This window comes from Colletotrichum higginsianum, chromosome 1 (genome assembly GCF_001672515.1).
Source record: "Colletotrichum higginsianum IMI 349063 chromosome 1, whole genome shotgun sequence".
NCBI lineage: Eukaryota > Fungi > Ascomycota > Sordariomycetes > Glomerellales > Glomerellaceae > Colletotrichum > Colletotrichum higginsianum.
The window spans coordinates 3,409,814-3,423,397 of NC_030954.1; the positions used below are offsets into that span (position 1 = coordinate 3,409,814).

General features: G+C 54.9%; 4 protein-coding genes across 4 annotated transcripts; 1 reads left to right on the top strand and 3 right to left on the bottom strand.

Moving 5' to 3' along the window:
- Window positions 1–2,727: 2,727 nt before the first annotated feature.
- Window positions 2,728–3,646, bottom strand: CH63R_01028 (Calmodulin; the record flags this gene model as incomplete). Its single annotated transcript, XM_018296003.1, has 4 exons — window positions 2,728–2,774; window positions 3,012–3,236; window positions 3,344–3,469; window positions 3,622–3,646. 4 exons carry the CDS (start codon window positions 3,644–3,646, stop codon window positions 2,728–2,730), a joined length of 423 nt encoding a protein of 140 aa, XP_018164365.1.
- Window positions 3,647–6,108: 2,462 nt separating this feature from the next.
- On the top strand, window positions 6,109–7,681 carry CH63R_01029 (Caspase domain-containing protein; the record flags this gene model as incomplete). Its single annotated transcript, XM_018296004.1, has 4 exons — window positions 6,109–6,484; window positions 6,548–7,373; window positions 7,434–7,603; window positions 7,656–7,681. 4 exons carry the CDS (start codon window positions 6,109–6,111, stop codon window positions 7,679–7,681), a joined length of 1,398 nt encoding a protein of 465 aa, XP_018164366.1.
- Window positions 7,682–8,068: 387 nt separating this feature from the next.
- Window positions 8,069–11,912, bottom strand: CH63R_01030 (uncharacterized protein; the record flags this gene model as incomplete). The annotated part of the gene is made up of 4 exons (XM_018296005.1): window positions 8,069–10,271; window positions 10,321–10,539; window positions 10,586–10,998; window positions 11,061–11,912. 4 exons carry the CDS (start codon window positions 11,910–11,912, stop codon window positions 8,069–8,071), a joined length of 3,687 nt encoding a protein of 1,228 aa, XP_018164367.1.
- Window positions 11,913–12,966: 1,054 nt separating this feature from the next.
- On the bottom strand, window positions 12,967–13,536 carry CH63R_01031 (ATP phosphoribosyltransferase; the record flags this gene model as incomplete). The annotated part of the gene is made up of 2 exons (XM_018296006.1): window positions 12,967–13,404; window positions 13,450–13,536. The coding sequence occupies 2 exons, from the start codon at window positions 13,534–13,536 to the stop codon at window positions 12,967–12,969; spliced, it is 525 nt and encodes a 174-aa protein (XP_018164368.1).
- Between the last annotated feature and the right edge of the window lie 48 nt (window positions 13,537–13,584).

Here is a 13,584-nt window from a genome sequence, read left to right on the forward strand (position 1 = left end):
AGTCATATGTCTCGCATTCAAAGACCGCATCGCCCTGCTCTCCTTCACGTCGGGTGCTGTTGCTACGCTATGTGTTGTCCCAATGACTGGACGTCGGGCAAGGGTGGTCCGAGAAAGAATGGGGGGAGAACAGCCTCCAAACCGTTCAACCGGGCTCGGCAACGGGTCTCAAGACCGCCCCAAACGACCTGCCGAGCTGAGGAGCTTGCAGACAAACTAACGCTTTTCGACGTGGACGCGTACGCCTGCCAAGAGGGATCACAGGGCTTGGCTACGGTCGTCGATGCCGACATATCCACCACCACTGGCCCCCCAAGAACAGACTTCAGTTCGTGGATGATCGGTAATACCGTTTGATATGGGGGTGAGGCATGCATGCCTGAGTAACGTAACTGCTCAACGGCGTGGCTTCTATGTATGGATACAGAAATAATACAGAGTTACATGAACAAATCAAGCCCCTGCTCCGCCCTACAGTGCACGTCGAACTTTGTGCAGGTCTCTTGCCCAATGCATGCGATGCCTAGAAAAACTTACACCACAGACCACTGCCGAGGGCCCGGCACCCCGGCCGGAACCCCCGTGCCTCGCTCCTGCATCGCCCTTCGTCTTTCTCTCATTGATCCTGCGCCCTCGCGTCTTCCGGACTGACATTGAGGGAGGGAGTGAGTGAGTGAGTGAGTGAGTGAGGGTCGGATTGGGGATGCGCTGAGATACCCCCTTTTCGCCAACAGGCGAACCGTGGACCCGCGAGAGAGAAAGACGGAGAGATGGAGTGGGCCCTGCTTTTTTGGTTTTTTTTTGAGATACGGATAGGCCGAATGGGAGCGATTCAACGCAAGACCCTTGATCCCCCAAGCCGGATTTGTCGATTTTTGTGAGGCGTAGCCTCTTGGATCAAAAGTGGCTTACACGTAACGCGCGTGTATGTCCGATTCAATGTGGACTGCGACTCGCCGGCGGTCGACTCTTGAGTTGTGATCCCGGCAAACCGGCGACCCCAAGCACCTAGCTAATAAACATGACCTTTCTTCTCCTATGACCGAGGATCATCCTCACTCACATCCACTCCTCCGTCGTCCCATTCCATATTTCCTCCCCTTCCATCCCATCCTTTTCACCCTCGACCTCCCCACCCCCCTGCTCGGAACTTGGAGCTTGCACCTTCCACCTCCTTCACTCATTCCCGTCTGTTTCGCCGTCTTCTCTTCTCCCCGCGCAACCTTCGATACCTCTCGATACCAACTTTCGCTGTTTTTCACACCACGCGAGCCTCGCCCACGACAACTTTGCCTAGTTACACCAAATCCTTCACACACGAACCTTAGTCAACATGTCTGGATACCCTCCTCAGCAGCAGTAAGTCCCCATCGCGCGCACCCTCATGCTCTCATACTCTTTTTTTTCGCGAGATTACGGAAACTGACATACGCCATCTTCTCAGGCCCTACTACGGCGCCCCCCCTCCTCCTCAGGGCGGCTACCCTCCCCAAGGTTACCCCCCTCCCGGCCAGCAGCCCGTAAGTTCACCCTTCCCATCCGTTGCAAGTCAGATTTCCCACGTGTAGAATTCGGCTGACACGATGTGTCTGGGTTCAGATGTACTACCCTCCCCAGGGCCAGGCCCCCCCTCCCCAGGAGGAGAAGAAGGATGACAAGGGCTGCCTCTACGGCTGGTAAGCATATCCAGCTCTGCCCCCTCCGTTCTGCGACATGACAGACTGACTCGATTCTCTAGCATCGCCACTCTCTGCTGCTGTTGGCTCTGCGGAGAGACCTGCGAGTGCTGCCTTGAGTGCCTGACCTGCTGCTTCTAATCGCCAAGAAAAGCAACAACAAACATGAAGTTTCCGAGTGCGACAACAAACCAAACAAAGAGATACCATCACCGTCACCTTCATCACCTCACCCCTCCAAGAACGCGACCACGGCCTCGAGTTTCTTTCTTTTTTTCTGGCTTGGAAAGCCGGTACGGATGGGCCAGGCAGTTGGGAAGGGGGGATGGTTTGCGACTTGGCAGGACGGCAAACGCGAACCTGGTTGAAGCACACGACTACTCGTTTCCGTTTACGAACCAGCCTTCTCATTCTTAATCTTTGGGGATGAAGCGGAAAACGAACACCCGCCTCCTCACCCCGCGCTCTCTCTTTGTGTGTAATAGGGGGTTGGACGGGCTACACGATATCGTAGCCCCTACGGAACTTTTTGTCCCCCTTTCATCGATTACTACCTTCTCCTTACGATTACCCCCATGGCGATTACGTCTCGCTCACATTTCCTTGTCTTTATTTGGGGCGGGATATCTCAGCCCTTTTCTTGATTGGAGGAGGAACACACACGTCTAACAGTGAGTGTGGTCTTGGACTATATGAGATAGGTATAGACCAACGAAGAAACCGATCCCGACCCAAAGATATTGTTTCGTCATCGATGGCGATAGTGAGAATCCATTGCATTTTGAAACAACTTGAACCTGTCCGCATGTGCATGTTGCAGGTGTGATTTTCCGTAATTGATTTGTATTGTCAAGTTGGTTTTCGCCTATCAAATCACACCCGAAGCTCTGTCCATCTCACTATACCTTCGTCGGGGGGGAAGGGTATCAAAGGCAGCCAAGTGTTGTGCTTTTCCCCCCCTCCAACCAAGATTTGTCCCAGACCCAATAAATAAGAAATCACCCAAACGTATGCTTATTCTTCCACTCCTCCCACGAGAGGTTTCAAGTGCTTATTTCTTGCCGTCTTTCGGGGCCATGAGGTGGACGAATTCTTGGTCTGCAAGTTTTTTTGGTGCGTTGTCAGCCGCAAATCCTCCGAAAGTAATTGTTGCTATATAAAGAACATTGGGTGGGGGCGGGGCTGGGAAGCGAAATGTAGATGGGGGCGGGCGGCGGTGCAGGACAGGCAAGCTCCGGCGAGTGTATGTGAGCCGCGCCTCGAATCTGCAGGGCACGTCTGCGAATCGCATAGGATGGGGCATTGTGGGAGAAGAGGGGAGGGAGGGTTTCTCACAGTCGATTGAACCATTGCCGTCCAGATCGGCGTGTCTGATCATCTCCTCAATCTCCTCATCGGTGGCGCGCTGGCCGAGAGACAGCAGCACCTGGCGCAGCTCCGAGGGCGAGACGGAGCCGCTATTGTCCTTGTCAAAGACCTTGAAGGCGGCAACGAGCTCCTTGTTGGTGTCCGAGTCCTTGCTCGAAGGCGCGGGCGCCTCGCTCATGAGCTGGAGAAATTCTGTGACAAACGGTCAGTCGCGGGGTGTTCGAGTTCGCAATGGCACTCGAGGTATGTGATCATGGGGTGACACGGCGCTGCGCCGCGCGTGGCTGTCGGGGGCTCACCGTTGAAATCGATGCCGCCGTCGTTGTTGGGGTCGACCTCGGCGATAAGCTCGTTGACCTCCTTGATGCTGGGGTTCAGGCCAAGCGACTTCATGGCGATCTGGAACTCCTCGGCGTTGATGGCACCTGGTGCCAAAAGTCAGTCATTTGAACGGGGTTATGAGCTGTGTCGGAGCTGTCGCGTGAGGACAAATGCGCGCGAATGCGATCAGGAAGAGAAGGGGTGTAGGTGACGGTATTGAAGAGAGAGCCAAGCCGGGCCGAGTTGGGCTACTAACCAGTGCCATCGCGGTCCTGTTCCATGGGCAAAACACCATTGTCAGTGAGAGGTTCATCCCAAGAAGCGACGATGGCGCAACGATAATGCGATCCCGGGGGCGGGGAAGCCCGGTATTGGCAGGGCAAGGTTGCCGCAACTTACGAAGACGGAGAAGACGGCCTTGTAGTCTCTAAACTGCTCTTCAGTGAGACCGTAGGGAGGAGCCTTGCATGAACTGGTCAGTCTTGGATGTCGAGGGCAGAGCTGTCTGCATCTGAGCTGCCAAGAGGGAGGAGGGGTAGCCTCATCCGAGTCGCAAGCGAAAACGAACCATTTTTTGGAGTTTTGCGGGGTTGGAAAGCGAGTGAATGTTTCGTGAACGGGATCAAGGAGCGTGGGCGAATAAAAATTTAGTGAGCTGCTGTTGCTTCGATCGGTCGGTGGTGTTCGTTCGCTTGTTCGTTCGGTATTATCGCGCGCGAGGGGCAAAAAGAACTGATCGCTGATTGTTGAGGGGTGAGGGTTTGGAGGGGAAGGGGAGAAGAGGAGGGAAAAAAAACAGGCGAAGTGAGGAATGGCAGCCCCCTCGCCGCTGTCTCTCTTGCCTCAGCCTGATTGAATGAACTGTTTCCTACACATGTACTACCTAGAGTCCTAGTGCCACCCTGTTACTACCTCCGGGTTGTTTGCCATGTTTAAGACTCAGAGGTACACGTGGATGCCGATACCGAAGACGGCCGGCCCTTGCTTTTCGAGACCGAGCTGATGCTTGCTGCTCCGTTCCTAGCTTCGTATTACTCTATTTGAGTCATTGGCAGCAGTATCGTGCTCGGGAACTGGCCAGGACACGCACACAGAGCAACGGATGCCCCAGAGAAGCATGCATCGACTGTGCTTTAACGGATGCTCTTCCGTCAACCATTGGCGTCTTTGTCTTCCTTGTAGGGCTCAGGGTGCCGTTACCCTGTCCCGGCTAGGTACTTAGGTCGGTAGGTAGGTACCTACGGCAGCTCACCTCACCTCACCTCAACCCCCGATCACAGTGATCACCGCCGGCATGTGAGGAATGACGCCAGGCTGCCCTACGGCGCCATCTAGCGCCTGGGTCGCCTGGAAAGGGCTTGGCGTCCGACCCTATTTCCGCCCGCGGGCTTGCAAGGCGTACGCGGCCACATCCACAAACATCGAGTCGTTACTTGAAACGGTTTAGGCCCGCGTCTGTCCGGTCCTCTGAATTAGAACCCGGGCTGCGGGCGGGGAGACGCAGGCTGGCAGATAGTCATGGCAGACACCACCGATGGGAACCCTCCGCTCTCCGCCCCTTTCTTCCCGTCTGCACGTCCGGGCACTTCGTCCCTTCTCTCCTGCTGCTGTCTGCGGGAGGGGGAGGAAATGACTGCCGAATTGTTCTTGGCACCAGGTGACGGCGAATGTGCTTCAGGCAATATGGCTGCTACGCTTTGCGTCTGATTGGTTGTGGAAGCAGAAACACGTTTCCTGTTGTCGGTGTCGTTGTTCAAGCTCACATCGCCTTCATCGTCACCTGGGCTCAGTTTGTCCTAGGTGCTGATGAGTCCCGCAGTTCAGCGTGGCTTGCTTGGCTTTTTCGCATATTTCAGGTGCCAGCCCTCGTGCACAAATCTCAAGCCGCTGGTTGTCGGCGGTGAGACTTTCAGTTTTGCTGTGCAAAACCTAGGTACCTAGGTAAGGTATCATTGTGAGAAAAAAGGCCATCCAGCAAGCTACCTACCTGAGGTTACCGGTTTCTGGAACACAAGATTCGCGTTGTCTCGTGGCAAGAATAAGAGACGACGAATAAAATCATATATGTACTTCAACCAAACGAGTAAGCGTTCTTGGGAGAATCGATCTAGCTCAAACACTTCACAAACTGCAACCGAGAGCAGCTGCCCCCCCCCCATTGCTGCCCCTCTAACCCCACCCACTCCGACCCCAAGGCGTCTCATCCTGGGCTGCCTCTCTCCGTGCTGCCCCTCCATCCCATTCCAACCCGAGAACCACAAGACCCTTTCCCAGCCCCAAAGACGGGAAGCTACCTAACATTAGGTACTTCGCCTTACCGTACCGTACCGTACCGCCTTATCATTCAGTAGTACATTCATTCCGTCCGCCCCCTTCGCTGATCGGGACGACGCGTCTCACTCAACCCCACAACACCTCTCTCAAGCCCCTTTGCCTTCCATCCTTAACGACACTTCGATCTTCCGAGCGCCGAAAACACTGCGGTTTATCAGATCGCCCTCTCTGCAAAATCCGCTTTCCAATTTCTGCCTTTCCCGAAAGCCGCGAGCAAGCCCGACTTCAACCACGTTTATTCACTCAAAGTGTGGGGTTTGCCTCTCACCCCGCCTTTTCCGGTAATTCACAAACTCACTCACATCCGTTACAGGAAGCGGGTGTAAACCAAAAGAAACAGCACGCTGTGCACAACAAGACACCAAGTGTAACCACCTACCTGTACACTGCGTCAATTGACTCCGGCGACATGTCAGGCTACCCTGGACAGTACGGTTACGGCTCCGGTGGCCACGACGGAGGCTACGGAGGCGGCGGTCACCACCAGGGAGGAGGTGGCTACGGCTCACACCACCAGGGAGGCGGAGGAGGCTACGGCGGATACCAGCAGCCCCCCGGCCCGCCGCCCTCGCAACACCACGGAGGCTATGGCGGCGGTGGTGGCTACGACCGCCCGCCTCCCGGCCCCCCTCCGGGTCAGGGTGGCTACGGCTACAATCAGCCGCCGCCCAACCCGAACCCGGACCAGAGCTACATCGGCAGGTATGCTCCCCCTCCGCACCCGCCACCACCAGGCCTTGACGTCTATGGCTACCCTGTCAGTTCCGGACACCAGGGAAGACCCCGTAAGTGCCACCCTCTCTCTTACACCACCTCGTCCTGTTATCCGATACTGACTCGGCCCCGAGACATGCCTACGGTGAACTCCAACGACTGGGCCCACGGCAACCGCCACGCGCCACCCCCGCCGCCCTCGGGCGCCCAGCAGTTCGGTCACGGTGCCCCCGAGGGCTACAGCTTCCAGTACTCCACCTGTCAGGGCAAACGTAAGGCACTGCTCATCGGCATCAACTACTTCGGCCAGGACGGCGAGCTCCGCGGCTGCATCAACGACGTCAAGAACCTCTCGGCCTTCCTCGTCGAGAAGTACGGCTACCGGCGTGAGGACATGGTCATCCTCACCGACGACCAGCAGCAGCCCATGGGCCAGCCGACCAAGAACAACATCCTCCGCGCCATGCACTGGCTCGTCCAGGGCGCCCAGCCCAACGACTCGCTCTTCTTCCACTACTCGGGCCACGGCGGCCAGACCGAGGACATTGACGGCGACGAGGACGACGGCTACGATGAGGTCATTTACCCTGTCGACTATAAAGAGGCCGGCCACATCGTCGACGACGAGATGCACCACATCATGGTCAAGCCCCTGCAGCCCGGCGTGCGCCTGACAGCCATCTTCGACTCGTGCCACTCAGGCTCCGCTCTCGACCTGCCCTACATCTACTCCACAAAGGGTGTTCTCAAGGAGCCCAATCTGGCCAAGGAAGCCGGCCAGGGCCTGTTCAAGGCTTTCACGGCCTACGCCTCGGGCGACCTCGGCGGCGTCGCCAACTCCATCTTCAGCTTCGGCAAACGCGCCATCGCCGGCGACGACGCCTACGAGAAGACCAAAGAAACCCGTACCTCGCCCGCCGACGTCATCATGTGGTCTGGCAGCAAGGACAGCCAGACATCGTAAGCAACCCCCCCTCTCCTCTGGCACCTGGCGTAAGACATCTGACCGAGAGACCGTAGGGCCGACGCCACCATCGCCAATCAGGCCACGGGCGCCATGTCCTACGCCTTCATCACCGCCCTAAAGAACAACCCGCAGCAGAGCTACGTCGAGCTACTCAACAGCATCCGCGACGTGCTGGAGGAGAAGTACACTCAGCTGCCCCAGCTTTCGAGCAGTCACCCGATTGGTAAGTTGTCGCTCGTCCACCCAGCTCACGCGGCATTGCTAACGCCATGCAGACACGGATCTTCTTTACGTGATGTAAGCTTGCGTGGTTGACACGCGAGACTTCGCTCGTAAGCCCCAGCTTGGCATACGCAACGGGAACGGGAGCTTTTGTTACATTTCAAAGCGTAGCAGCGAGAAAAAATGGTTGGGAAAAAAAAGAAGAAGAAGAAATTGGATTCCACTTATTTAAAATCATAACCAACTGTGATCCGGTTCCACCTCAAGCTGCCCGGGGGTATCTACCTGTGTGAGTCTCTGCTCGTAAAATGGCCACCTCGAAACGCCTTGGCCTAATGACCAAACAAGAAAATGCAAAACCGCAAAATACTCCTGAAATGCGGCAAGCCCGTTATCCAGATGACGCGCGCTGGTTTGTTTTCAATGCGCCGTTCAACGTCGAAGAAGCTCTCCCCAAAACCCGTCTTCAATCCTCGCCAAAGGGGTCGTCGTCGAGGTTGTTAAAAACGGGGATGCTCTTCTTCTTCTTGTTTGCGCCGCCGAACGGAGGGCTGTCGCCGCCAAGATCGATGATGGCGTCGTCGTCGCTGTCCATCTTTCTTTTGCTCCCGGCCGAGGCGGGAATGCGGGTGGTGCCCGGCCTCGCGTTCGACGACCTCGCCACCAAAGCTCTGGCAGTCGATCTCGCTCGACCAGCTGAACCGGTCCCAAGACAAGGCGCCCCCGTCAAGGTCGGCAACCGAGGATTCTCCTTGTCCTGTCGGGAGCTCTCGAATATCGACTTCCTGGAAGATGTCCCCGAGCCCACGACGTTGCCGGAGGCTGCCCGCACTTCCCAGGTAGAACCGGCACGCCTTTTTCTCGCACGCTCCGCATCCAAAATGGCCGCCATGAAGTCCGGTTCGATGCTGCCCGTGGCCCGTGAAGGACTGCTTGAAGGACTTCTATCTCTAACCCCGACACCTAGGCTTCTGCGCGAGGTACCTGCCAGAGAGCCTAGGAGCGGGGTAGAGCCAGCCAAAGGGCCGACAAGAACTGAAGGCCGCGACCTGGCAGATCCAGCAGTCGCACTCTGAACAAGTGGCAACAGTGGTGTTCCATCTGTCAAGCCGACTGTCTTTATGAGGCTAGGAGACTCATTCCTGCTGCGTGTGGGTGCGGCAGATGAAGCCAGAGATTCCGTCCTCTTTGAAGGGGTCGTTGTCTTTGACAAAGAGCTTGGGGGTATGCTGCCACTGCTCCCAGGCGCCTGCCTCTGTGCCCGACTCTTAGCCAAAACCGCACGAAGTCGCTCTGTTGAATTGTCGTCGTACTTGGGGGTAGACTCCCGCTTGATGTTGCCCAATTCCCTGAGGCGATCTCTTGTCGAACTGCCGTTAGCCTTCGGCAGGCTTTGACTACTAAATGATGTGGTTTCCTGCTTGTTGCCGGCGGCACCAAACAACGCTCGAATATCTCCACGAACCGAGCGTCTTGCTGAGCCAGCAGCCGAGGAAGGCTCTGCTTTGACGGTATCGAAATTACTAGGGCTTTCGGCCCTTGACGTGGATTCGTCGAGCCTCGTCTCGATGCTTGATGGAGTTTCGCTCTTGATCCCAAGTTGTTGGACATTTTCCCGAGGCGACTTTGAGGGGCTCGGAGAAACATCTGGAGTGGAAGACGACCTTGATCTTGACAGCTTCGCAGTGCTGGTGACCTGCGAATCTGAGCGTCTAGCAGAGATCTCCCTGGGCACCTCGGCAGACTCTGCGTTCCCGAGTCTCCACATGATTTCTCCCCTGTCTTCGAGGAAAGGCAACAGTTTGGCCGGGTCAAATTGTCGTACAGTTGCTGTCGCCTCTTGCCGCCGCAATTCCACAACCTGGCGCAGTTTCTCGTTGACTAGGGAGGTCTTCGTCAACTGCATCGTCAAGCTCGCTTCGTTCTTGCCGTAAACGACTATCTTAACGGGCTTTCCTTGTCCGCAAAGCCTTGTTTCAATGTGGTTGACCGTAGCCCTTGGGTGCACCAAATGAATTGTCTTCCAGAGGGGCTGCTCGAGATAGGAGTTCAGACTTTGGCAGTACTTGCAGCATGCAGCCATATGTGATATGGAATCTGGATCATGTTCCAGTCGGTCAGAGATGTCTTCGAAGACAGCCTTGTCGTAATGCTCGAAGATGGCCTGAAACAAGCGCCGGAACGCCCGGTTTTCAGGATCGGCCAGGTCTTGTAGAGCCATCAAGAGTGGCATCCAGAGCGGTGAAATCTGTATAGGCTCGACCTCGGCAATGTGTTCGACCATATAGTCGGCCAGGTCTGTCACCTGATCGTGCATGCCGAGCCGGTCAAGGCTTCTGAAGACGCCGGCAATCACTGCGTGATGTATTGGAAGCGGTTCTGACCTTTCATTAACAAACTCTTCCTTTGGCTCAGAAGCAAACCAGGTCTGCCGAGCGGTCTTGGCTTCGGCAGTCTGATCTTTCGCGGCATTGCTGACCAAACGAGCAACCTGCCACAATGTCTGAGACGGTTTCTTCGGGTCGGCGTACTGCTGGTAAAAGGCCGTCACTTGGTCAATAGGAAGATTGTCTTTCCTCGTCACCTCAAGGAGTCTGTTGAGCAACCCGAGCATAAATTGACTGTGCCGGTGAAGCTGCCGGTGCTGGCTGACAATAGCCGGTTGCACGCTGTAATCGGTCAGCACACTTGCATGACAGTGACTGTCGGAACACCTACACATCGCTCCACGTCTTGAAATCCTTGAAAAGTCTTATGAAGTTGACCACTATTCGGCCATGGCTTGCCGATACAGGTGATTCGAGTGTTGACAGGGTAGCTTTCACGAGCTCCAAGACGGTTTCGGCCCTGTCACTAGCTTCGCAATACGCAGGCAGTTTGTCAATAATGCCTGCGATTTGCAAGAAGTTGCTACGCTTGAAGAGGAAGCGGCGAAGTCTGGTGGGCGTCAGTCACGTCAGTTGAATAGGGGTTCAGACCTTACCCATAAAGCACATCAGCTGCGAAATAGCCATGAACGCTGGCCTTCTCACACACCCAGGTGTAATTTACTTCGGGCTCAACTTGTGTTCGAGCAATGAGTCTGGTGCAAAGATGGCTGTCCTTGGTAACTAATGAAGCAACAACCAAGTCGCCCATTATGTCTGAATCAACAGCATCGATCCACTCCTGACGGTCTCGAATTCGAATGCCGAGGATCTGAGTCTCTGTGGGCGCGTCATCATTTTCAGGCCACAAAAAGTTGCACAAGGTTTGCACAGCAGCGAAGTAGGCTGCCGACTCGACGGATTCATTGCACTGTGCCAGCAGGTATCGCCAAATCCGAGCAACGGGCTGTGGGTTTTCAGCCCTGTTGACGAAGTCCATCTGCGTGCTGAAAGGTACGATGATTACAGCCTGTAAGACGGTCAGAGACGACGCAAAACGATGGGGAAAGCAAGTGCCAGGGTGAGACTAACCGGTGCGTAGTAAGACCCAAGATCACTACTAGTACCCGGGATGATGTTATGATACCACTGAGGGTTCGCCTCGCGAAGCTTGCGCTCTTCTTCATATAGCCGCTGTTCGTCCGGAGATTGCCAGCCGAATATACCGCGGCGAGATCTTTCCCAGAAGACGTTCCTTTCGTTGAGAAGGTTGCGTTCATGACAAGCCGCACTTTCTGCAAGTGTGGAACCTGAGAAGGTATTGAATTGAAAGATACTTGGAGTGTGCTTGACATGTTGGTATGGTTTCCAGGAGCCGTTGTGTCCAGAAGAAGCACGCATCGCGTGGCCGTTTGCTTGCTCGAGGGGAACCCAAGCATTGTATTGACAAGCATTTCCGCTGTATTTCAGAACGACAGGAAACACTTCGAATCCCAATTTGGGGCATATCCAGCGAAGGCGGGCTACCAAAGTAGAGTCGGCATCAGACATGTTCTGACCCATGACCCGGCTTTCATAATCTGCAAAGCTCCATGGAGGGTGGAAGTGATAGACGGCGGTTTGACAACGTAATGAGCGATCCTCAATCCTCGATTCCCAGCGCTTCAAACACTCTGTCAGCCGCGCAAAAGCAGCGTCCAGCGGCGGATTAGGGGCTGGAAAAGACGCCGTGAGGGCAGCATCGGGGCTCGTCGTACTGGCATGATGTCCCATATCTGAGTTGGGCGCGTTGCAGTGAAGGGACGTGTCTGGCCCACCGGTCGCGTAAATGGTCTCGATAGCGGCGTTAAGTGCTCCTCGCAACGCGTCGCTCAACGGCGCGGCGGTTCCGTGCAAGACGCCGGGCCGCTTGGTGCGACCAGGCTCCAGCTCCGGCTCCGACATTTTTTATCTCATCTAACACCCGGGTCAGTCAAGGATGGATAACCGCCCAAGAACGGCGGAAGGAAGGAAAAAAGACCGTGGCGCCAAAGGAAACTCAAATTGGCGTGTTGAAAGTCGGAAGAGAAAAGAGCAACGTCGCGTGTGTGGGGTAATAGCGGCTCCTTGCCTGGGACCTCTTGCCATCGGACAGAGTACTTAGATATCTAATTGGTAGATGTTGTGTATTAGCATCAGATAGGGATATACCTACCGAGCTAGGGAAGTCAGAAATAGGTACGTAGTGACTTGCCCCGCTCTGTTTCTGACGTCGGCACTGAATTCGATGAAGTGCATGTTCTTACCCGCTGTACTCTGTAGATGTTCAACCAAGCCTGACGAGACCTCTGCGACAGTCGTTGGTGTTGTTTGGTGCATAAACGATCTAGTATACTGACAACCGAACAATGACGGCTAATTTATACATCTATATCCATGGGAAGAGGGGAGTCCCTTTGGAAAAGCGTGGCCTTCATGACAGTCCCTATCCTTCCCATTTGATATTGACATCAACCCCCAGCTCCTTCTCTCTCCTGGCAGTTCTGTGCATTGCTATATTTTCTTACAATTCGCGTCGTTCTGGGTTCCTAATTCCAGCTTATCAAATTGATGTTAATCAAATCCTGTTTCTAGACTGCCCCAATCAACGAAATCAAGTTCATCCCTTCCTTAAAGGGGCGAACTCGCTTTCCTCGTCTACAACGCAGACAGCTGCTGATCAACACACGATGCAAGAAAAGACAACATCGCCTTGTTTCAAGCGTCCGAGCTGTCACTGGCATTCATTCTCGCCAGGCATTCATAGTCAACATGATGGATTGGGTATCCGAATTAGACAAGGCACCCGTCGTGTGGGTCTGAGAAGTGCACGGCACATTGACTAAGCCGTTGACGCGATCTTGTCCCGAGTGGTTCATCCCAACTTGGAGCATTTCTCAAGAAACATTGAACAATAGAAGTGAACAACGCTAGCAACGGTCAATCCCGCGAATCACACATCTTTACCGGTTCTGTATTCTCAGATACGGAAGGTACTGCTGCCAATGCTTCGCCATGCCCAGTTGGCAAACAGCCAAAAGGCCCAAACGACGACCAGCGACACAAGCGCCAGTACCACTAGAACCTGTCCCCTCATCTGGAACGCATCGTCAACCTCCATACGCAACAGCTTCTTCTGCTTGCTATGGTAGTACCACTCCTGCTGATCGGCCTTGGGGCTTGGAGTCGTTTGCGTTTTGACTCGCACGTAATGATACGGAGAGCTTCGGTACACGATGTTGTGCAGCCACGATGGCATCCAGCCTCCTTGGCTATGATTTCTTGATCTCTTGATGGTGTATCTGATATCAACCCACACCAGGGACAGCAGAAACGAGACGAAAATGATGGGTGTCATGATGCCCTGTGAGTACATGTAAGCTCTCATGCTAAATCGCGGTGGGACAGCGTTTGGAAACTAGATATCTAGATGCCTGGAGGGCCTTGAAGGGCTGGAGCTGACCTTGTAAATAATCGACTGCTTGGTTGTTCCCGCGTCACCGCCGCACCGCGGGGCAGTGGCTTTGTTGGCTGTAGTTGATGACGACATCGTCCTGCCGGTCAAAGCGCTTCAGTATACAGGGTACTCGGACGAAGA